General features: G+C 37.7%; 1 protein-coding gene across 1 annotated transcript in view; it reads right to left on the bottom strand.

The window, feature by feature from the left end:
* The window catches only part of LOC103505919 (protein NDRG3), a 66488-nt gene extending 43303 nt beyond the window's left edge, over positions 1-23185 (bottom strand). The window contains exon 1 of the mRNA XM_026821113.1: positions 22954-23185. Within this exon, the coding sequence (XP_026676914.1) occupies positions 22954-23165 (212 nt within the window). The 5' untranslated portion in view covers positions 23166-23185. The remainder of the gene's footprint in view (positions 1-22953) is intronic.
* Between the last annotated feature and the right edge of the window lie 558 nt (positions 23186-23743).

The following is a 23743-nucleotide window of genomic DNA, read 5'->3' as shown; positions in this document are numbered from 1 at the left end:
AAGAGGAGGAGGAAGAGGAGGAGGAAGAGGAGGAGGAAGAGGAGGAGGAGGAGGAGGAGACAGTCGTAAGAAAATATCCTAGGAGGAAATAAGGAGGAGAAGGAGTAGAAGAAGAAGTGGATAGATAAAAAGGTGAAGGAGGGAAGGAAGGAGAAAGTTGTAAGAAAATCTTCTAGGAGGATGAGAAGGTGAAGCAGGAGGACAAGAAGAAAAGGAGGTAGAAGGATAAGAAAAGGAATAATGAGGAGAGAAAAAAATGGAGAAGGAGGGGGAGGCTGAGAAGAAAGAGAGGAGAGGAAGAAGGAAACTTGTAAGAAATCTCTTAGGAGGACGAGAAGGGAAGGAAAGAGGATAAGAAGAAGAAGAAGATGAAGGAAGGAGAAAGTTGTAAGAAAATCTTCTAGGAAGATGAGAAGGTGAAGCAGGAGGACAAGAAGAAGAGGTAGAAGGATAAGAAAAGGAATAATGAGGAGAGAAAGAAATGGAGAAGGAGGGGGAGGCTGAGAAGAAAGAGAGAAGGAGAGGAAGAAGGAAAGTTGTAAGAAATATCTGAAGAGGACGAGAAGGGAAGGAAAGAGGGAATAATGAGGAGAGAAAAAAATGGAGAAGGAGGGGGAGGCTGAGAATAAAGAGAGAAGGAGAGGAAGAAGGAAAGTTGTAAGAAATATCTTAAGAGGACGAGAAGGGAAGGAAAGAGGATAAGAAGAAGAGGAAGAAGGATTAGACTGGGTGACTGGGAAGGAGAAGAGGATAAGAAGTGAAAGAAGAAGAAGAAAAAGAAGAAGAAGAAGAAGAAGAAGAAGAAGAAGAAGAAGAAGAAGAAGAAGAAGAAGAAAAAGAGATGAAGAAGAAGACGAAGAGGAAGAAGGATTAGACTGGGAAGGAGAAGAGGGACAAGAAGTGAAAGAAGGATAAGACTGTGGGAAGGAGAGGGAGTGGGAGGTGGAATTCCCCCAGGAGAAGGAGAAAAGCCCTAATGTTTGTTTACAGTAAAAACAAACTATTAAAATCCTGGGAAGGAGAGGGAGTGGAAGGTGAAATTCCCCCAGGAGAAGGAGAAAAGCCCTAATGTTTGTTTACAATAAAAACAAACTATTAAAATCCCCTCCAAATCTCTCTTCCATATCCCACCTCCCCTTCTGTCTTTCTAGTCTTTAGTTTAACGTCCCGTTTCCCGGATTCCCGCGTAGTTTTCGGGTTACAGACTAGTTCCGGATGACTGTTCAGTATTTCTTAGTTTTTCTCTCTCCTTTTTTTATGTCGGCTATCAAGCTGACAAAAACCAGTTGGTTGGAAGAGTGAAAAGAAGAAGAAGGAGGAGGAGGAAGTGAAAAATCCGCCCATCAAAGCCTTAAAAAAATCTAAGGGTATTTATTTTTCAAAGATTTCCATGTAACTGGTAAAGGGCAGGAAAAAGATAGAAATATGTAAAGAACTAAAGGGAAAATCTATGCTTAAAAATAAATAAAAGTTTGAAAAACTTAAAACAAGTTAAGCAAAGTACCTATTATCAAGGAAAAGAAAAGACAAGGGAGGGACTTAGCAGGTATTCTTTGCATGTCAAATGGTAGTGAAGAGACAACGTACCAGGAAAATCAATAGCCGACATTCCGGTGCCGAGATAACAACTTTCCCGCCTAAAAATGAAAAACAGCATGATCAGATTTGTAAAATGGATTATATCCGATTAAATATAATACACATAATTTTGTTTTTCATATTTAAGAAGAGATTTGAAACGGTTTTAAGCTCTCCTAAATCCCTAAGCTGTTTATCAAAGTTTTTCATCCGCCTATATTTCTTTCTTTAATTTTTAATAGGAAAAGATTTATTTAACTTGCTTCATTTTTTTATTTATATTTTTAAATTACTTTTTTTTTTCTAAAAAGAAAGTAAAAATCAAAAAAAGCCAGATAGGTGAATAACAATTAATAGCCTCTAAAAAAAAAAAAAAAAAAAAAAAAAAAAAATCTATACAACTTTGTACCTAAATACGAGTATGTTGAGAAACAATGTTTCTGTTGAGAAACAATGTTTCTGATTAAAATGATTTGTAGTCTGTACTAATTTATAGTAAAACAAATAACAGAGATCTTAAGTTAGGTAAAACCATGTAAAACTTTTCAAATGCCAGTCTAGTTAGCTTAGGGGAAGCGCGTCTGCCTTGTAAGCGCTAGGTCGCGGGATACGGGTTCGATTCCCGCCCGGGGTGCATTTTATCCGCAAGAAATAGGGTTCCTTCTCGGGACGCCTGACGGCTTAATTTCTCATATGCTGTCTTCCTTCTCTCTTCACTTTCCGGCATAGCCCAACAGAAAAGCTATTTATCGAAAAATATCTCAAGAATGCCCTTTTCCATAGCTAAAATGCCTTTGAGACCTTCTGTATAAAAGTAGAATTATCTCCAAAAGGGAAATGTCTCTATCATTTTGCTGGTATCATTTTGCTGGTTGCTGTCTTCCTTCTCTCTTCACTTTCCGGCATAGCCCAACAGAAAAGCTATTTATCGAAAAATATCTCAAGAATGCCCTTTTCCATAACTAAAATGCCTTTGAGACCTTCTGTATGAAAATAGAATTATCTCCAAAAGGGAAATGTCTCTATCATTTTGCTGGGAAGCTCAAATGGTGAGATTACAATGTGCATTGTTCGAAAGTTCTCCGAAATCTTGTTCGAAGACCAGCATGAAAGTTACGAAATTACAAAATGTCCTGCATTCTTCTCCAAAATAAATGGTCAGGAGAATTTCCATTAGAGTTGGAAAAGTTTTGGCCTTTGATATATTGGGACAAAAGAAGTAGAAGAGCTCGGAGAGTCGGAGCTACGTTAGTTTTAAATAAAAGCATACAGTCCCAACGTGGACAATCAGGGCCGAAGATAGACAGTGGATTTCAAGTTCGTCAGTAGGTACTAATGTTGGCCTATAAAATTCCTAGGAAAGCACAGAAAATCAGTTTCTGAGGAAAAAAGCGAGTCTGGTCCCAACTCCTTTTCTTTTTATTCTTTCCCTTTTTCTTCCTCTCTCCTCCTCCTTCCAGTTGTATTATTTGAAAGGGAGAAAAGTATATAACATCAAACATGGTGATTTGGCGTCTCCTCCAATTAGATTTGTAATTATTTTAGCATATCCTATCCTTTATCTCTCTCCCTTCCCCGTATTTCTCTCTCTTCCCTCGATTCTTATTTCTCAATTTCTTTCCCTGACCCTTGACAAAATACGAGAGCCCTGTACTGGGGCTGGACATGTATCCCTGTAGCCTTGTAGGTACTGGTTACGCTGTTGGTTCCCCCTAATCTATTTCGTTTATGAGGGCACGGCACAGAGGTCGTGTGAAGCGAGTTGACACAACACATTGATGGAACTTTGCTATGTATGTGGTATTCTGTATTCTGTATGGTAGACTCAGAGAAGAGTTTGTTATGGTACGGAGGTATTTTGTATGATACAGTGGTATGTAAGGTCTGGGATGCTGGTGTGATGAAGTTGTTATTATGATGGGTTATTGGGCTACGAATGCTAATACTATCTACAATAGACTTGTAATTTTAAATTTTACTATGGATTTATGGAATAGAATACCCTGTTTATACTGCTGGAATATAGGACGAGATTGCCCCTTTAACCAAGCAGTCTAAACAAGGCTAGCAAGGTGTGTAGGTACTGTGGTTTCGCTTACTTCACCTATAAAAGAAACTAAAGTGACCGATTATCTAGACTCGACGTTCCCCAAAATCCACTTTCCACTGTCACTTTGCTAGGTGCAAGGTTTTGTGCTTCCATTGTTTTTCACCAGCAGTGCCAAGGCGTCACGTTTAAGCTCGTTATTCAAACAGGGGACAAAGGGTTGTAAATTAAAAAAAAAAAGCAGCGAAAAGGAGAGAAAAAAGTGAAAATCATTATCATAAAAAACCTAAAGATTAAAAAAAGAATTAGCACCGGGCTTAGTAGGAAATTTTCGACAGCAAAAAAACAAAGGGTCCCCTCCCGACTGCACATAAGGTAAAGATAACACAGTTTTTAAATTAAAGTAAAGCTGCTGGCTCCAAGGTGACATTTGAAAGGGATGAAGAGAAGACGAAACCATTAGTCATTCCCAGACTTCAATATTTCTGTCACTTCTCTGAGAGGAATCGCCGAAAAAATGTCCTATCCCTTTGAGAAATATACCCGAAAAACTGAGGCAAGCCTTGTAGGTATATTAATCTTAGAGAGTATGACGCGAAACTTGATGTACACCATCAGAAAACCTGGAAATATTACCGATTATCTCCCGATTCTCTGGGAAGTATCCCTAAAAAGTGACCATCCCTCGCCGAATTAAGTTTATTAGTTCGAAAAAGGAGGTAATTCTGCAGCTCTGCAGAATTCCTAGCAGTCGAGGTTTTTTTTTCAGCTCTATCTGCTCTATGCTTAAATATTGAGGTACACTTGTACCAAAAGAGTCAGAAGACCCATAGGTAGAATAGAATAAAATAATTTAATAGAACTAAACAAATGGGTCCTACCTATAACAGAGGACTTCTTTGTTTCTAAACCTGTCCTAGTGTTCATCCTATTAATTCCTCAAAGATGAGATTTGAGAAGGATCAAGATCCTCTCAGCATCCACACCCTTTGTTTGTTTCAAGGTAGAAGGTAGGTACCTTTATTTTTGAGATTAGGAGAAAAAAAAACTGGCGCCATGAATCAATGTCAGATTTTTTTCTTTCTCCTTCTTTTTCCCGTTCTTCCTCTTCTTCTTCCTCCTCCTCCTACTCCTTCCTCTTCCTCTTCTTCTTCTTCTTCTTCATTTTCTTCATCTTCTTCTTTCCTTCATACATTTTGTCATTTTCTCAGGTCTTCTTCTTCTTCTCTCTTCTTCTTCTTCTTCTCTTCCTCTTCTTCTTCTCTTCTTCTTCCTTCTTCTCTTCCTTCTTCTTCTTCTTCTTCGTTCTTCTTCTTCTTTCTTCTTCTTCTTCTTCTTCTTCTTCTTCTTCTTCTTCTTTCTTCTTCTTCTTCTTCTTCCTCTTCTTCTCTTCTTCTTTTCTTCTTCTTCTTCTTTCTTCTTACTTCTTCTTCTTCTTCTTCTTCTTCTTCTTCTCTTCTTCTTTCTTCTTCTTCTTCTTCTTCTTCTTCTTCTTTTTTCTTCTCTTCTTCTTCTTCCTTCTTCTTCTTCTCTTTTCTCTTCTTCTTCTTCTTCTTCTTCTTCTGTCTTCTTTCTCTGTCTTCTCTTCTCTTCTTCTTCTCTTCTTCTTCTTCTTCTTCTTCTTCTTCTTCTTCTTCTTCTTCTTCTTCTTCTTCTTCTTCTTCTTCTTCTTCTTCTTCTTCTTCTCCGAAACCTTTCTTGAATTTTGACATTTCTCCTATCCTCACAAACTTGCACTCCCTTCTATTGTTGAAATCTGATGAATAGGAATTTAGGGATAGGGAATATAGGGATAGGTAAGTAGACCCCAGAAGTAAATCTTAGGGATAGGTTTGGGTGTGAAGTACCAGACAAGGCTTTCATCAGAAGTACCCTTGCCGCTTTTGATGGAGTTCCTTCAGCTCCTTCGTCTTAATGTTAGGTACCTACCGCTAGAATTTTTTGATATATGAAGGGGGGGGGGATAATTAATTTTATTTTTATTTATTTTTTGTTCCAACAGGTTCAGGTACCTACCGCTAGAATTTTTTGATATATGAAGGGGAATAATTTATTTTATTTTTATTTATTTTTTTGTTCCAACAGGTTCATTAAAAAAAAAGTAAAAATGTGGGAGAGTCTACTTTTATGTATTTAGTAGGTGGGCAGGAACCTAATTAGGGCAATTTTTATCAATAAAATAAAATCTAACTCAGTGTTTAATGGTTTACAGGTGGTCCCAAAAAGTAAAGATTGAGGAAATTCTGAGGAAAGATCTGTTATTAAAGTTTTGTCTAATAGCAACCACCAAAGTGATGGCAGTATCATCCTGGCTGGCTTGCCCTCGAACCACCAAACTCCAGCTCCGAAGTCCAGCCCAGCGCTAACCACTAATTGACTCTCATGTTTATGCACGTTACCACTTAAGCTTCTCTACACATTGTTATTCCAGCAAACTAATTAACCCCGTTGTCATGGTAACGGGAAGGTCTTCCCTAGAAGGTCAATTACCAGTGCGACCTATGAGTTGACCTGCCCATGGGTTCTAGTTGACCTTATGTGTGACCTCCCAGTTTGCCTTGATGACTGGACTAATGTACACATTCGGTATTAGGGGAAGACTGGGTGAAGTGAATCCCTTGGGGAGGGAAATGGCCCCTATTTTAACTCTGGGAGAATAAAATTTATAGGTCAAATTTCGGTAATAATAGGGGAAAACTAGGTGAAGTGGCTAACCTGAGAATAAAATGGGTCCCCGAATTTCTCTTTGGTACAATTTATTGTCACATGTATTTGATTGGTGATAAATCACATAATAACATTTTAAAAGTGTGTCCACAGATAGTCGACCGGCCATTGATCGATGTCAACTGAACCGTCCATACTGCCTCGACAACATAGGTTCACCACGTCGATAGACGGCCGGTCAACTATGTTTGGACATACCTTTAGGTATATTATTGACTTCAAAAATACTATCAAACTGAAGGCGATAGATTTGAGGAAGTAGCAAGAAAATTACGCCTCCGTAATTTTGTGAGAAAAAACTTATGAACACAGATTCGTCATCCCTCATGTGTATTATAATTATAATCTTTGTACCAGAACATTCCTTAGGGAAGATCTAGAAAATCCATAGAAGACCCCCAGAAAATTCAAAGACTAACCTAGCTAGTGCCCAGTTTGGTAAACTGTAGAACAAAAGCCGGATTGTTAACCTCCTCTCTTTAAATAAAACACAAAAAAAGGTCTCCTTCTCTCTTCAATTTCGGGACGAAGGAGGACAGGACAGGATAAAGCCAGCCGTTCCGACAACGAACCTTATCCGTTCAGGATAAAATCCGCCCCGGGCGGGAATCGAACCCGCGACCTAGCGCTCACAAGGCAGACGCGCTACCAACCAAGCTTTAGTACAATTGTACAATTTATTGGTCTTTCCTTGATAAATAATAAACGGCTACTTTCCCTGTCGCGTATAATATCTCTAGTAGCGCGGTCAAACTTTCTTGACTTGGCGGGGCGGAGCGCTACCGCGCTCCTTAATTTATTTACATATTAAATCCTTGGCCAAAACTTACCTTCAAATGATGTTTGAACTTGAACGCCTTCTCGCATTGGTTGCACTTGAACTTCCGTAAGAGGGCGCTCTCGTCGTGACTTATCATGTGACGTTGTAACCGGTACACATTGGCGAACGTTTTGTTACACAGCTTACACGACTGAAACATGAGATAAAATAAGGTTAGATAGCTGAAACATCAGATAAGATAAGGTTAAATAAGAAAAGGCCCGCAAACTTGTTCCGGCCCGAAGGACCAAATTATATCCATGAAAAATGAATATACATTTACGTAGGTAGGTGCATAGATTACTAATACAATAAGATAATACATATAAGACAAGGCTAGATAAGATAAGAATTATGTTGGTAATACAAAATTAGGAGCTTTTTTACTTCGTCCGGCGCGGAGGACCAAATTATGCCTGTAAGAAATTATTATAGGGAGGCCACTTGACTGTGTTGTGTCCAAAGAACGTTCAGGTTTCATAGAGGGAACAACGGAGGTCTTACCGTCTCGAAATCCAAGAGAAAAAGGCCACCTCAGGCCACAATTAAAGCATTAAGGATAGAATTAGTTAGGAGATTATGGAATTTTTGATAAAATAAACCAAGAAGGCTCTTCCAAAAGCTGTGATATCCAGAAAATTGTGAGGCTATCAGCAGTGTAGGAGCGGTAACTGTATATCTATACTTCTCAGCTTCACCACAACTAAATTATCAGTTTTGCCCCCTAATAATCTCCTTTCGCCTCCTAAACACGTAACAATTCCTCTACCTTCTGAGTCGTATAACACATTTGGAACCAAGGGGTACCACCCCTTTGTGGCTTTTTTTTTTTTTTTTTTTTTTAGTGTAAGTACTTTTAAATTGTAGGTGTTGATATGTTATTGAATACTCGGAACAGTGTCTTAATATTCCAAGTGTTAAAATCACTTATTAACGAGATAGAGCAATCTTAAGTGCTTCATTCAATGGCTATTTCATACTCGATAATTCGTGCAGTTTTGAGATCATATCGATGAAGAGTGTAAATACCGGAGATGTAAATTCTCGATATTGTTCATAAATATTTCCAGACCTCGTTTTTTTTTTTTCATTTTTTTAGGATTATATGGGGTTTACAATTTCTGGTGTTTTTGAAAATCACCGTCAATGGATATCCAAATTTGAAAATCACCGTCAAAGGATAGATATTCAACGGTGGAAATCGACAGCGACCTTGGGATCTAGACATCTCTTGTACTGGAATTTGGCCTGGCGCATTACCGTGATATCTGGGTAGTCAGTAAGGTTATACAGAATAAAATACTTGTTAAGAAGGTTAGAGAGAGAAATGCTTAACAACCACCTTCCTGCTCAACAGCAGGTTCACGGACAAAGGATATCAGATGATTTTGACAAGAAGATAACGAGAGAGGTATTCCACTATCAACTATTCCATAAGCATTTCTCTCAGAATATACCTAACACACCTACTACGATAGGTATCAAAAGATATATCTGACGTCTCATTAATTCTGTATGATGAGCGAGTGATCTTATGAATGAGAACCATTCAGAATTCAGACCATCTTCTAAGAACCAACCCAGACTGGTTGGTCCATTAGTGGCCTCTCCCCATGAGGTGATTAGACCAACATCTTCCATCATTAGGTGATTAGACCATCATCTCCCATTAGGACCACCTTCTCCACAAGCGGAGAAACTGGTTTCGAGATATTAAATCTCCTTATGTGTGATCTTATGAATGAGAACCATTCAGAATTCAGACCATCTTCTAAGAACCAACCCAGACTGGTTGGTCCATTAGTGGCCTCTCCCCACGAGGTGATTAGACCAACATACTCCATTAGGTGATTAGACCATCTTCTCCTATTAAGACCACCTTCTCCACAAGCGGAGAAACTGGTTTCGAGATAGTAAATCTCCTTATGGGATCTTTGATATAGTTATAGATTATACCTAACTGGTTCCAGAACATTAAATATCTTCATTAGATCTTTGATATGGATTATACCATTTATATTATACCAACTATGTACTTTAAAGACATTAGAGATCCTTATGTGATCTTTGAGATCTATTATACTTTATACCTAACTGGTTTGAAGCTATAATAAAAATACATATGTAAAAATCTCAACATGATCTTTAAGGTCCATTGTAAGTGGAAGAAGTATGTTCCTATATGATCTTTGAGATCCATATAATGACTGGTCTGAAGAAATTAATATCGCAATGAAATGTCTTTGAGTTTTGTTTGAAAGGAGCGCCATAATGACTGTGTGATAGGACGATTAATCATAAAAAATCAACCATGAAGAAGGAGATGATGAAGAAGAAGAACCTCCCGACTGCACATAAGGTAAAGATAACACAGTTTTTAAATTAAAGTAAAGCTGCTGGCTCCAAGGTGACATTTGAAAGGGATGAAGAGAAGACGAAACCATTAGTCATTCCCAGACTTCAATATTTCTGTCACTTCTCTGAGAGGAATCGCCGAAAAAATGTCCTATCCCTTTGAGAAATATACCCGAAAAACTGAGGCAAGCCTTGTAGGTATATTAATCTTAGAGAGTATGACGCGAAACTTGATGTACACCATCAGAAAACCTGGAAATATTACCGATTATCTCCCGATTCTCTGGGAAGTATCCCTAAAAAGTGACCATCCCTCCCCGAATTAAGTTTATTAGTTCGAAAAAGGAGGTAATTCTGCAGCTCTGCAGAATTCCTAGCAGTCGAGGTTTTTTTTTCAGCTCTATCTGCTCTATGCTTAAATATTGAGGTACACTTGTACCAAAAGAGTCAGAAGACCCATAGGTAGAATAGAATGAAATAATTTAATAGAACTAAACAAATGGGTTCTATAACAGAGGACTTCTTTGTTTCTAAACCTGTCCTAGTGTTCATCCTATTAATTCCTCAAAGATGAGATTTGAGAAGGATCAAGATCCTCTCAGCATCCACACCCTTTGTTTGTTTCAAGGTAGGAGGTAGGTACCTTTATTTTTGAAATTAGGAGAAAAAAAAAACTGGCGCCATGAATCAATGTCAGATTTTTTTCTTTCTCCTTCTTTTTCCCGGAAGAAGAACAAGAACAAGAAGATGATGAAGAAGATGAAAAAGAAGAACAAGAATTCTGAAGAACAACAAGAACGAGATGAAGATGAAATTGTTTGGGTACCTACTTTTAAATAAATGAGGATAATAAACAAACAGACAGGACTAATAAACTCTGCTCTGTGAAGTGCCGATGCCGCCCTGAGCTGTGCCCTGGTCTTGTAGTTCAGAGGCCGCGGGTTCCATGTAAGAGCGACAAGAAAATGAAGAGAGAATTTTAGGAAACCGAGTAAGACATGAGTTTAGACCTACATAGTTATCTTGAGGTAAGGAGAAAAAAAACTTGATCATGGCGTCTGTATTTTGCCTGTGGATATTTCGGCGATTTTAACCCATTGAGACTTTCTGAATCAGGAAAAGATAATATTTTATATCTTTGCCTGATGAGTAGGTAGTGATGATGATCTTTTTTTATACCTTAATTTTTTCAACTTCTGTGGGGGGGGGGTTCAGAAACGACCTAGTCCTGTTGTACAAAATGATCTCTGCGCAAATACATAGGTACTAAAAGGCGCCTTATTTTAGTTTGGATATCAGCAAAAACTTTAATGAATATTAAAAGGATCCATATACCTAAAAAAATATAGCAAGTAATAGAAATTGCACAATTCTATGCAAGGGGAGACCTGTATTTCTGACTCCTCTAGTTGTACCTAGTTCCAATAATCCCTACATAGCACCACACACATGTTTCATTTTCACAAACATATTTAATACACCATACAATATATAATTATATTCAGTATACAACGTACAATGTGTGATATTTTTTATAATTAATTCTACACATTGTGAATATGTTGACAGAAATTAAAAACTTAATTGATGAGCGCTATTACACATGATGCAAAAAGTAACCACACGGCTCTCATATACCTAGGTATGTACCTAAATGTACATACTATGTAAATACTCTATGTGCATAAACTATGTACTCAATATAATTATAGAAATTAAAAACTTAATTGATGAGCGCTATTACACATGATGCAAAAAGTAACCACACGGCTCTCATATACCTACCTATGTACCTAAATGTACATACTATGTAAATACTCTATGTGCATAAACTATGTACTCAATATAATTAGACATCATACATCTAATTATTGTACATAATTTCCAACCTACTGTATAAATTCAAACTCTGTGTTAATAAGCTGTGTAGGTATATTAAACATCTAATTATTGTACATAATTTCTCTATGTACATACATAGGTACATAAATACTACATAATTTCTCTATGTAATGAATGTGATATGTCAAGTGTGATGACGTCATTGTATCACATGTGTGATCGGGTGGTAAAAAAATGTTCTAAATAAATCTACTGGATGGTCCACTTAAACTAAATATAAAAAATACTTCAGAAACTTATTTAATATACCATACAATATATAATTATATTCATTATACAACGTACAATGTGTGATATTTTTTATAATTAATTCTACACATTGCGAATATATGTTGACAGAAATTAAAAACTTAATTGATGAGCGCTATTACACATGATGCAAAAAGTAACCACACGGCTCTCATATACCTACCTATGTACCTAAACGTACATACTATGTAAATACTCCGAACTCTATGTACTTATAATTATATACGTCTAATTATTGTACATAATTTCCAACCTACTGTATTAATTCAAACTCTGTGTTAATAAGCTGTATAGGTATATTAAACGTCTAATTATTGTACATAATTTCTCTATGTACATACATAGGTACATAAATACTACATAATTTTTCTATGTAATGAATGTGATATGTCAAGTGTGATGACGTCATTGTATCACATGTGTGATCGGGTGGTGAAAAAATGTTCTAAATAAATCTACTGGATGGTCCACTTAAACTAAATGTAAAAAATACTTCAGAAACTATAACGCAAATATTTTTACTAATCTTATTGGAATATTAGAGTAAATTTCTTGACATTCGCTGGCCCTGTTTGGGTGGGGTAAAATCTCAAATATAAAGTCAGCTCCAGTCATGATTCGAACCCTCAACCTCAAGCTCAAAAATCAACTTTTTAAAAAAATTGTTTTGTGCTTTTGAAAGTCAACATTTGAAGATTCTCAAAAATAAGAGTCCAAATGTAAAATCTGTCCTTTTTTTTATCCATGTTTCCAATTTGTAGGCCTTGTTTGGGTGGGGTAAAATCTCAAATATAAAGTCAGCTCCAGTCATGATTCGAACCCTCAACCTCAAGCTCAAAAATCAACTTTTTTAAAAATTGTTTTGTGCTTTTGAAAGTCAACATTTGAAGATTCTCAAAAATAAGAGTCCAAATGCAAAATCTGTTCTTTTTTACTTTCCTTATCCTATATTTTTATCCATGTTTCCAATTTGTAGGTAAATACGGGTATACCCAATTTTTATATGATTATTTTTCAATAGACACCCTGTAAGATAGAGTGGTTCGTGATGCCTTATGGAGTCGTGGGAATCAAATAATAATATTCGGTTCAACAAGTGGATTCCAGGGAATAACATTCTACATCTTTATACTTTCCAACATGTTCCTATGATGTGTTATGAATACCTACATTACCTACTCTGTAATCATGTGTGGAGGTGTTGTGGAAATATGTTGTGACATTCACACATAATTTCTGTCCTAAATCATAATTATTATTTATGTCTTTTTATTTAATATTAAGAGATGAGATACTTTGTTGACATAATTAAATGTAGTATTAGGGTATTATGATTTCTGAGGATTATAGGTGTACCTACCAACGTTTAACATGTGTGACAGACGCAGAAAGACCTGCCCATGGGTTCTAGTTGACCTTATGTGTGACCTCCCAGTTTGCCTTGATGACTGGACTAATGTACACATTCGGTATTAGGGGGAGACTGGGTGAAGTGAATCCCTTGGGGAGGGAAATGGCCCCTATTTTAACTCTGGGAGAATAAAATTTATAGGTCAAATTTCGGTAATAATAGGGGAAAACTAGGTGAAGTGGCTAACCTGAGAATAAAATGGGTCCCCGAATTTCTCTTTGGTACAATTTATTGTCACATGGATGCTTAAATTAAGCACAATTTCGCGTCCACCAAACCTCCTAATGCTCAAAACTAGGTGAAGTGGCTAACCTGAGAATAAAATGGGTCCCCGAATTTCTCTTTGGTACAATTTATTGTCACATGGATGCTTAAATTGAGCACAATTTCGCGTCCACCAAACCTCCTAATGCTCCCCCTGTCATTCTTGATTTGACCTTTCCGAATTGAAACAAGCGATGTGCTGGTAAAGGTTAATTTATTTGTGCTCCTCCAAGGGTTAATTAAAGAGTTTAAATTAATATCAACAGTGTGTTTAGCTGTGTACTAAAACAAATATCATCAATGATTAGAATGATGGGACATAGGTTAGTTGTGAGTGTGGTAATTTGGGACGGCCCAATTGTGATGACTACTCACGAGTAGCTGACTATGAACTATGAAGTTAGATGTGACTTCAAGATTCCTACTTTCATCATATTTTATTTTTTTTTTTTAAGAAGAAGAGGCTATTTATCATAGTTACTTCCGAATTGAAACAAGCGATGTGCTGGTAAAGGTTAATTTATTTGTGCTCCTCCAAGGGTTAATTAAAGAGTTTAAATTAATATCAATAGTGTGTTTAGTTGTGTACTAAAACAAATATCATCAATGATTAGAATGGGACAATTGGGACATATTAGGTTAGTTGTGAGTGTGGTAATTTAGGACGGCCCAATTGTGATGACTACTCACGAGTAGCTGACTATGAACTATGAAGTTAGATGTGACTTCAAGATAGGTACCTACTTTCATCATATTAAAAAAAAAAAAAGAAGAAGAAGAAGCAGCAGCTATTTATCATAGTTATATGTAGGTACTTATGTGTATTGTGATAGTGATGTAAGCAGAATGATGATTAACAACTTGACTAGGCGGGTAAATTCTATTCGAAATTCTTATCTCACGAGAACATCTTATGTTAAACTGAGCGTGTGAAGGTTTCCCTTGATGTAGATTGTAGGAGGCAGGTTTTGCTAATTCTGGTGGTTAGTGGTTAGTTACTGACTGATTAATGACTTCATTAGATTGGTTCCAGAAAGGCTTAAATGTTTGGAGGGATAGTTCTATTCTAGCTCCTAGCACTATTTATTCAAATATGTATTGAACTTTAAGAACAGTCAGCCTAAGTTGTCTTGATGGGTAGGGCCTCTCCCCATGAGGTGATTAGACCAACATCTTCCATCATTAGGTGATTAGACCATCATCTCCCATTAGGACCACCTTCTCCACAAGCGGAGAAACTGGTTTCGAGATATTAAATCTCCTTATGTGATCTTTGATATAGTTATAGATTATACCTAACTGGTTCCAGAACATTAAATATCTTCATTAGATCTTTGATATGGATTATACCATTTATATTATACCAACTATGTACTTTAAAGACATTAGAGATCCTTATGTGATCTTTGAGATCTATTATACTTTATACCTAACTGGTTTGAAGCTATAATAAAAATACATATGTAAAAATCTCAACATGATCTTTAAGGTCCATTGTAAGTGGAAGAAGTATGTTCCTATATGATCTTTGAGATCCATATAATGACTGGTCTGAAGAAATTAATATCGCAATGAAATGTCTTTGAGTTTTGTTTGAAAGGAGCGCCATAATGACTACGTGATAGGACGATTAATCATAAAAAATCAACCATGAAGAAGGAGATCATAACACAGGTGCACCATAACACAGGATGTCAGATGAAGATAAAACACCTGTCCGCCATTTTTAGAGTCACACCTACCTTGAGAGAACACCTATAAAACCTTGCTATTTCTACCTGGTAACTTGATACCTGTTGAGATAATAGAACACTTCCATCTGGTCCCGTGTTCTCATTGGTTGATTCAGAACGTTATATTGTTTACCTTTTTGTGAGGTGTTTTATCTTTAACAATAGCTTCGTGTTTATGGCCAATCTCTATTGTTTCCAGGTAAGGTTTTCTACCTTCATTTCCACCTGATCTCGTGTTCTCATTGGTTTATTCTATTTGTGAGGTGTTTTATCTTTAACAATATTATGTTCATGGTCAATCTCTATTGTTTCCAGATTAGGTTTAAGGTATTGTACCTTTCTTGTACAATCTAATACCTAAGGGACAGTTGAGCCGGTGTTTTATCTTTAACAATAGCTTCGTGTTTATGGCCAATCTCTATTGTTTCCAGGTAAGGTTTTCTACCTTCATTTCCACCTGATCCCGTGTTCTCATTGGTTTATTCTATTTGTGAGGTGTTTTATCTTTATCAATATGTTCATGGTCAATCTTTATTGTTTCCAGATTAGGTTTAAGGTATTGTACCTTTAGGAATACCTAAGGAACAGTTGAGCCATCAACGTATCTTATGGTTCTTTTAAGATATCACGCCCTTTACCTTTGTTCACCTAGGGCTACCTTTGTGTCTCAATGGTTCTCTAATGATGATGTATTTATTACTATTCATCTCAGTTATGGATGCTTTTCATTCTAATTTTTTTCTTTATGTTAAACAATGAACATACACACCTTTTTAGTCCAAAAAAAGTGTTTGCATTTCTACCTACCTAAATTGAATGTAAAATGTCATTGGACAATGGAAAATTCGGATTGACAATGTGAACGAATGTCTTGTCACATTTGAATGTTTAGAAATTTCCCTAAACGTGATAGAAACAATATTGCTGAAATCACCATTTGTTCGCATTGTTTTTACACGCTGTTTAGGTATTTATTTCAAAACAAAGATGTTCAGATAGGCAGAGAGTTTTTGTTTTTGTTTCCTAGGGGGGAGAGAGGTACGTACCTACATATATCTCGCCCGGGTAGAAGGTATCCTGTCCTCCAGGAATCAGGAATTCACAAGACTTCAGGTACCCCTACACCTTACCCTTCATACAATGGGCCACACTCAGCCTTCACTTTCAAGTTCGTCACCTTTGTGAAAATATCAGCAGCACTGCTGTCCAGTAAACGCCACCAAAACCGATAACAGATTTCTTACCTCAATATTTTTTCTTCACTTTCAACCTTCTAAAGAAGATTAAATCAAGCTTTTCCTTTTTTGTGCCCAAGTAAATGGAAGAAGGTAAATTAAATGCAATCAACCCCACAAATTTCTGATTCATGAAAGGTATAGTGTCTTCTTCACAAGCTTAACGTTTGGAGAAGATTCTCATCTTCTTTTTTTTTTTTTTTTTTTTTTTTTTTTTTTTTTTTTTTTTTCATTTTTTAGGATTATATGGGGTTTACAATTTCTGGTGTTTTTGAAAATCACCGTCAAAGGATAGATATTCAACGGTGGAAATCGACAGCGACCTTGGGATCTAGACATCTTTTGTACTAGAATTTGGCCTGGCGCATTACCGCGATATCTGGGTAGTCAGTAAGGTTATACAGAATAAAATACTTGTTAAGAAGGTAGAGAGAGAAATGCTTAACAGTCTCGGAATCTCGAGGTAACTCGACTTTGATTTCAAGTTCCGAAAGCTTTCGGGATATCAATTAATGAAAAATACAACTTGAGTGCACAGCAAACAGCAATATGGAACAGATGCTCCAGGTGCATACTGAATTCTGATTGGTCCTCACATTTCATAACACAGAGAAATTTGTGGGGTTGATTGCATTTAATTTACCTTCTTCCATTTACTTGGGCACAAAAAAGGAAAAGCTTGATTTAATCTTCTTTAGGATGTTGAAAGTGAAGAAAAAATATTGAGGCAAGAAATCTGTTATCGGTTTTGGTGGCGTTTACTGGACAGCAGTGCTGCTGATATTTTCACAAAGGTGACGAACTTGAAAGTGAAGGCGAAAGGTACGTTCCCTGCGGTGGTAGCGTAACTGAACACGGAATATTAATTTGAGGTAGTTCGGTATATTGGCTGCAATGAAAATAGGCAACCAAGGTGGTCGGTAGGTAGGGCGAAATTTAGGTAGGACGTTCGTCTCGGAATCTCGAGGTAACTCGACTTTGATTTCAAGTTCCGAAAGCTTTCGGTTGTTGCAAAGGAAACACGCTGTGCGATCATGATTGGTTAGGACCGGGGGGATCACTGAGGTCAAATTTTATGAGGACGAAACTAATTATTTAAAATTCAAGTAATTATCTCATTTACAAATTTTAATAACAATGGACGGAGAAGGTTTTCTAGTTCTAGTAATCAATGTTTTCTTACTTCTCTTCTAAGAATTGCAATCTTAGGTCGCAGATTTTAACAATTAGTGGTATACCAACCTATATAATCAAATCGCTCATTAAATTTCCTATATGTGATTGGGTGCTTTCTTGAATATAACTGTTTGAAAGGAAAGGTATCATTTCCATTACCTATTCCGAAAATATAACCTCCTTTTCGTTTCTAGGTTATTTGAACACAAGAAAAACCCCCACCACAAAGAAAAGATAAGGGAGGGAGACATGAGAGTGTAAAAAATACAGGAGAGAAAGAGTACGCGCGGGAAATTTTCCCAGCACTCTTTTTTAATTCCCACTCTCGCTCCCATTTCCCCTCCGACAGCCTTGTTTCTCTTCCCCCCTAGCATCAGTCTCTCCCATTTTTCCCTCCTCAATGTAGCAGTAGCAGTCTCTCCTAGAAAGAGTACGCGCGGGAAATTTTCCCAGCACTCTTTTTTAATTCCCACTCTCGCTCCCATTTCCCCTCCGACAGCCTTGTTTCTCTCCCCCCCTAGCATCAGTCTCTCCCATTTTTCCCTCCTCAATGTAGCAGTAGCAGTCTCTCCTATTCTCTCCCTCTCGCTCTCACCCACGGAGTTGGGTATTGATTTCCTAGGGTACAGCACAGAGTACCCCTCCCTTATTCCTTCCCATGGCCCCTTATTTGGCCAGGTTCCCTCCCACCTCCACCATGATAGTCACTCCGGGGGAGGGAAAAAAATCTGCATTCTATTTTCAGTGCTAAATTTGTACACAGAGTTTTTTTGCAGTCAGTACCCCATGATAGTCACTCCGGGGGAGGGAAAAAAATCTGCATTCTATTTTCAGTGCTAAATTTGTACACAGAGTTTTTTTGCAGTCAGTACTACAGTACGCAGATTCCACTTGAGGTATTGGATGAGACTGGGAGGGAGGAAAATTGGGGAAGAAAACTGAAATGATCGATGGAGAAATTTCTTATTTGTGAAAGGATTAAATATAAATAGTTTAATGGTAGGTATGTACATACGGGGAAGCCGTAAAAATGACGCCAAAGATGAAAAAAAAAGGGAAAAAGACCTTCAAGATGGGCAATTTCTGGTTTGTGAAAGGATTAAATATAAATAGTTTAATGGTAGGTATGTACATACGGGGAAGCCGTAAAAATGACGCCAAAGATGGAAAAAAGGGAAAAAGACCTTCAAGATGGGCTTTTGATTTACCAAAATTGGCTTTCGATGTGATGACCCTCAAAAGACTACAAAACACGGGAGCAGCATTTTCCAAAGACCAACAACACTTCATTCAACTATCAACCAACTGACGAACTGACCAACAAAAAGTAGGCGTGAGCGTGATATACAAGTCACACGGCACAATTGCCAAGATGGGCTTTTGATTTACCAAAATTGGCTGTTGATGTGATGACCCCCAAAAGACTACAAAACACGGGAACAGCATTTTCCAAAGACCAACAACACTTCATTCAACTATCAACCAACTGAGGAACTGACCAACAAAAAGTAGGCGTGATATACAAGTCACACGGCACAATTGAGGGCTTTTGATTTACCAAAATTGGCTTTCGATGTGATGACCCTCAAAAGACTACAAAACACGGGAGCAGCATTTTCCAAAGACCAACATCACTTCATTCAACTATCAACTATGAACCAACTGACGAACTGAACAACAAAAAGTAGGCGTGATATACAAGTCACACGGCAAAATTGAACAAAAAGGTGAAAATTATCTATGAAGGTAGAAAAATCAAGATGGGCTTTTGATTTACCAAAATTGGCTGTTGATGTGATGACCCCCAAAAGACTACAAAACACGGGAACAGCATTTTCCAAAGAACAACAACACTTCATTCAACTATCAACCAACTGACCAACAAAAAGTAGGCGTGATATACAAGTCACACGGCACAATTGCACAAAAAGGTGAAAATTATCTACCTATCAAGGTAGAAAAATAACCAACACAAATACCTTTTCAGAAAACACCTCCTTTTGTGTTACCTTTTCAAGAAATTCCCCCAAAGGTAGGCAGGTACGCAAAGCCAGGTAAAGAAAAAAGGTAGGTAAAACGACAAAGGGTAAGTGTGCTACCTTTACCCCAAACAAAAAACACCGTGTGATCACACCTCAAAACCTGCGCAAAGGTAACACCTTACCTTATTGGATGACAGGTTGAAAGACCGCCCTTTTTTCTCTCCTGAGTTTTACCTTACAGGTTGAATTTCTACCTATCATGCGGGGTTTTATCACCTGTTGAGAAGGTGGAAAATCCACCTGTTTTTACTTTTTTTTATTGTGTTTTTTACGTTGTGATTTTTTTTAAGTTGTGTGGGTGAATTTGAATTTGTACGATGACAGGTTGAAAGACCGCCCTTTTTTCTCTCCTGAGTTTTACCTTACAGGTTGAATTTCTACCTATCATGCGGGTTTGTATCACCTGTTGAGAAGGTGGAAAATCCACCTGTTTTTACTTTTTTTTTTATTGTGTTTTTTGCGTTGTGATTTTTTTCAAGTTGTGTGGGTGAATTTGTACGTTTTCGTACGTAGTACGTACAAATTAATGTAATAAACGTTTGTGCCGACAAATAGAGACGTAAATATTTTTGTCACTACTGTCAGTTTATAGTGACGGGCTGACATGGGCTTCAGGGGTTACTATTAGCCATTGCTGGCGAAAGTAGAACAGAATTTGCTGAAGAGTCAGAGGTTCAAAAGATCTTTATTGGTCGCTCGACAGAAATATCGAAATATCGACCAAAAGAAATATTTTAACGGGTTAATTTCTGGTGTTCTCGTTTTGACCCAGCAAATGGGAAGTATTGTGCCTCTTCTCGCCCATCTGACGAGAGGCATACTATACTACGGGATGGGCATGCTACGGCAGAATACTCTGGTGAAAGTGAAAAGCAGGAATTTATCCATTGTTAAAGCAGAAGGACTACACAAAAGCTCGCAGAAGATATTATACCTACTTACATACTATCTACCTATATACATAATATATTATCTGAATAGCAGAGATATGTATAGTAGAGAATCATCAGAGGAAAGAGAGAGAGATAGGGCAGACTATAATAACATGGGAGATGAATAGGCCACACTAGGAGAGAGATAGAGAGGGAGAAGGGGGATAAAGAGGGAGGGAAACTGAGGAAGAGAGAGAGGAAAAGAGACAGGGAAACTGAGAGATAGAGGAAAAGAGCGAGAGAGATAAGAGAGAGAGAGGGAAATTGAGGGAGAGAGAGGAGGAAAGAGAGAGGGAGGGAAAGCGAATCTGAAAAAGGGAAGAAGGACGGGAGAGAGGAAGAAAGGGAAGGAAAGAGAGCTTTAGTGCAGAGCAAAGAGACACAAGAGTGAGAATAGAGAGGGATGAGAGAAAAAGGGAAATGAGATGAGAAAGAAGAGAGGGGAGAGAAAGAGAGAGATATTACAAGCGAATTACAAAGCAAACAAAAATAAATATAAAATAAATTTTAAAAATTGCCGCCGGGACAGAGGGTTAGAAAAAAAAGCCCAACAATCCCACGCTATCCTTGCTTAAGTTACCACTCCAATGCAAAACTGTAGAAACAATATCCTATCTCACCTCGTCCGAGCTCATCTCAGCCCTGTACATAAACACAGCCTGAGTGCACGCCCTTACAAAGTTAGCAAACCGTACGTACTTATAATTCAGAATTCGGAAGAAATTGAGACTGCAATTGAAGGAGCTTCAAACGCACTATAGCACAAATCTGACCAGTACTTAAAGGTAGGAACACCCCCCAGGAGGGAGAATCACTAAGCATCAAGCGCGCGAAAGTAAAGATTTTGAAGCGACACCCGTCCAATTAATAAAACACACAGAGAGTTTTGAGCTTTTTCACATCGTATGGGGTATGGGCCTTTGGGAGCGAAGGGAAAAGTCTATTAAATCACACAGATGCTGACAAATTTACAGTTTATAGTTCACACAAACTTTTGCCTCATTTAGCAAATAGATAATAAATTATCAACAGTCGACTATCATCATCATCGTAAACAGAGTTAGGTATAAAATTTTATGTTTAATCAAGCCGTCTAAAGCTACCCTTAAGCATACTTTTTTTTACTTCCTATGATAGGTACATTGTTTAATTTAAGCATAGGTACTTTTTGCGCAACTTTCTCTCTACTTAGCAGACTAACAAAAAAGCAAAGTAGAACTCTGTATAAAAGCGTCAGATACAAATACAAAAAACCTGAAATAACTATAATAATACTAGAAGCACACGAGTACTATTGAAAGATAAAGTTACAAATTAAACTTCAACTACAACACACAGAAAACCACGAAAGCCTAACGTGGCGTGGTGAAGACAGTGCTTGGCCAATTTAACAACCTGAATTATAGTGACGGGCTGACATGGGCTTCAGGGGTTACTATTAGCCATTGCTGGCGAAAGTAGAACAGAATTTGCTGAAGAGTCAGAGGTCCAAAAGATCTTTTTTGGTCGCTCTACAGAAATATCGACCAAAAGAAATATTTTAACAGATTACTTTCTGGTGTTCTCGTGTTGACCCAGCAAATGGGAAGTATTGTGCCTCTTCTCGCCCATCTGACAAGAGGCATACTACGGGATGGGCATGCTACGGCACAGACCACATGCGTCTAATGTAGCAGTTTTGTTTCATTGCTACGAAATAAAAACGGCTATGAAACACTAATTTTTTAAAAAAAAAGTCCATGTCAACCCTATCACAATACTTCCTATGATAGGTACATTGTTTATTTTAAGCATACCTACTTTTTGTGCAACTTTCTCTCTACTTAGCAGACTAACAAAATAGCAAAGAACTCTATATACAAGCGTCACATACAAATACAATGAAAATACAAAGCTGAAATAGGTAAGTAAAGACTAGAAGCGCACAAGTATAATATTGTTCAAAGATAATAATAAAGATTATAAAGTTACAAAATAAACTTCAACTTGAACACATGGAAAGCCACAAAAGCCTAACGTGTAACGTCACCTAACGTGGCGAAGTGAAGACAGTGCTTGGCCAATTTAACAACCTGAATTAGTGACGGGCTGACATGGGCTTCAGGGGTTACTATTGCTGGCGAAAGTAGAACAGAATTTGCTGAAGAGTCAGAGGTCCAAAAGATCTTTTTTGTTCGCTCTACAGAAATATGGACCAAAAGAAATATTTTAACGGGTTAATTTCTGGTGTTCTCGTGTTGACCCAGCAAATGGGAAGTATTGTGCCTCTTCTCGCCCATCTGACAAGAGGCATACTACGGGATGGGCATGCTACGGCACAGACCACATGCGTCTAATGTAACAGTTTTGTTTATTGCTACGAAATAAAAACGGCTATGAAACACTAATTAAAAAAAAAGTCCATGTCAACCCTATCACAGTGAGCGTGGAGCGAAGTGCATTTCAGCGGTGTACAAAGCGTGGGCCTCACGGGGACACCTACCTAGACAGGTTGAGGCCCGTGCTGTCGATCAGCGGTTCGGACCGGTTTCGGGCCTTGGCCACAGTTTGGGCCGCGGAAGCCGTGACAGTGTATGCTTTTTTGAGAAGCGATTCGAAAACGTTAAATTTGGCCTCAGGGATGGTCGTGGTGGATTTGTACACGTGGTCCCGCTCTAGGGAGTGATAGGTGGGGTTCCCAGGCCCACCAGGCATGGCTCCCTAAACAAACAATGGGGGGGCCCCCGGACCGGAGGTTTATCAATGTGTCCAGGCCTGCGTTCCATAGAATATTTTACAGTTTGTGTTTTGCGTATTACTAAAGTTAGCAACAAATGGCCCATTAGGAAAGCTGAAGTCACCAGGACTACATGATAGGTGACTCTCTCCCATGACTCACACATGTATAGCTCCGTAACCATTAGATATCTCAGGTACCAGTGACTGAAAAAGTTGTATAGTTTTGTCAGGAACATTGTGGTTTTGTGAATGGTTTTATCTCGACAGAACAAATGTTGAAATATCACTTTCAAACAACTGAATTTACTGAACTAACAGATCTAGGTAATGTGAATTGTTGAATACTTATAAGTCAAGTTCTTATCAATATCTTTTCTTATCAGACAGCGATGATGTGATTTTCAATTTCAAAATTCAAAAAAGTTTTGTTTACAGTACCAGTGACTGAAAAAGTTGTATAGTTTTGTCAGGAACATTGTGGTTTTGTGAATGGTTTTATCTCGACAAAACAAATGTTGAAATGTCACTTTCAAACAACTGAATTCACTGAACTA

The sequence above is a fragment of the Diaphorina citri genome, unplaced genomic scaffold (assembly GCF_000475195.1).
Source record: "Diaphorina citri unplaced genomic scaffold, Diaci psyllid genome assembly version 1.1 scaffold203, whole genome shotgun sequence".
NCBI classification, from domain to species: Eukaryota; Metazoa; Arthropoda; class Insecta; order Hemiptera; family Psyllidae; genus Diaphorina; species Diaphorina citri.
The sequence above is the reverse complement of the archived record's forward strand: the minus strand, read 5'-3'. Positions and strand labels throughout refer to the sequence as shown.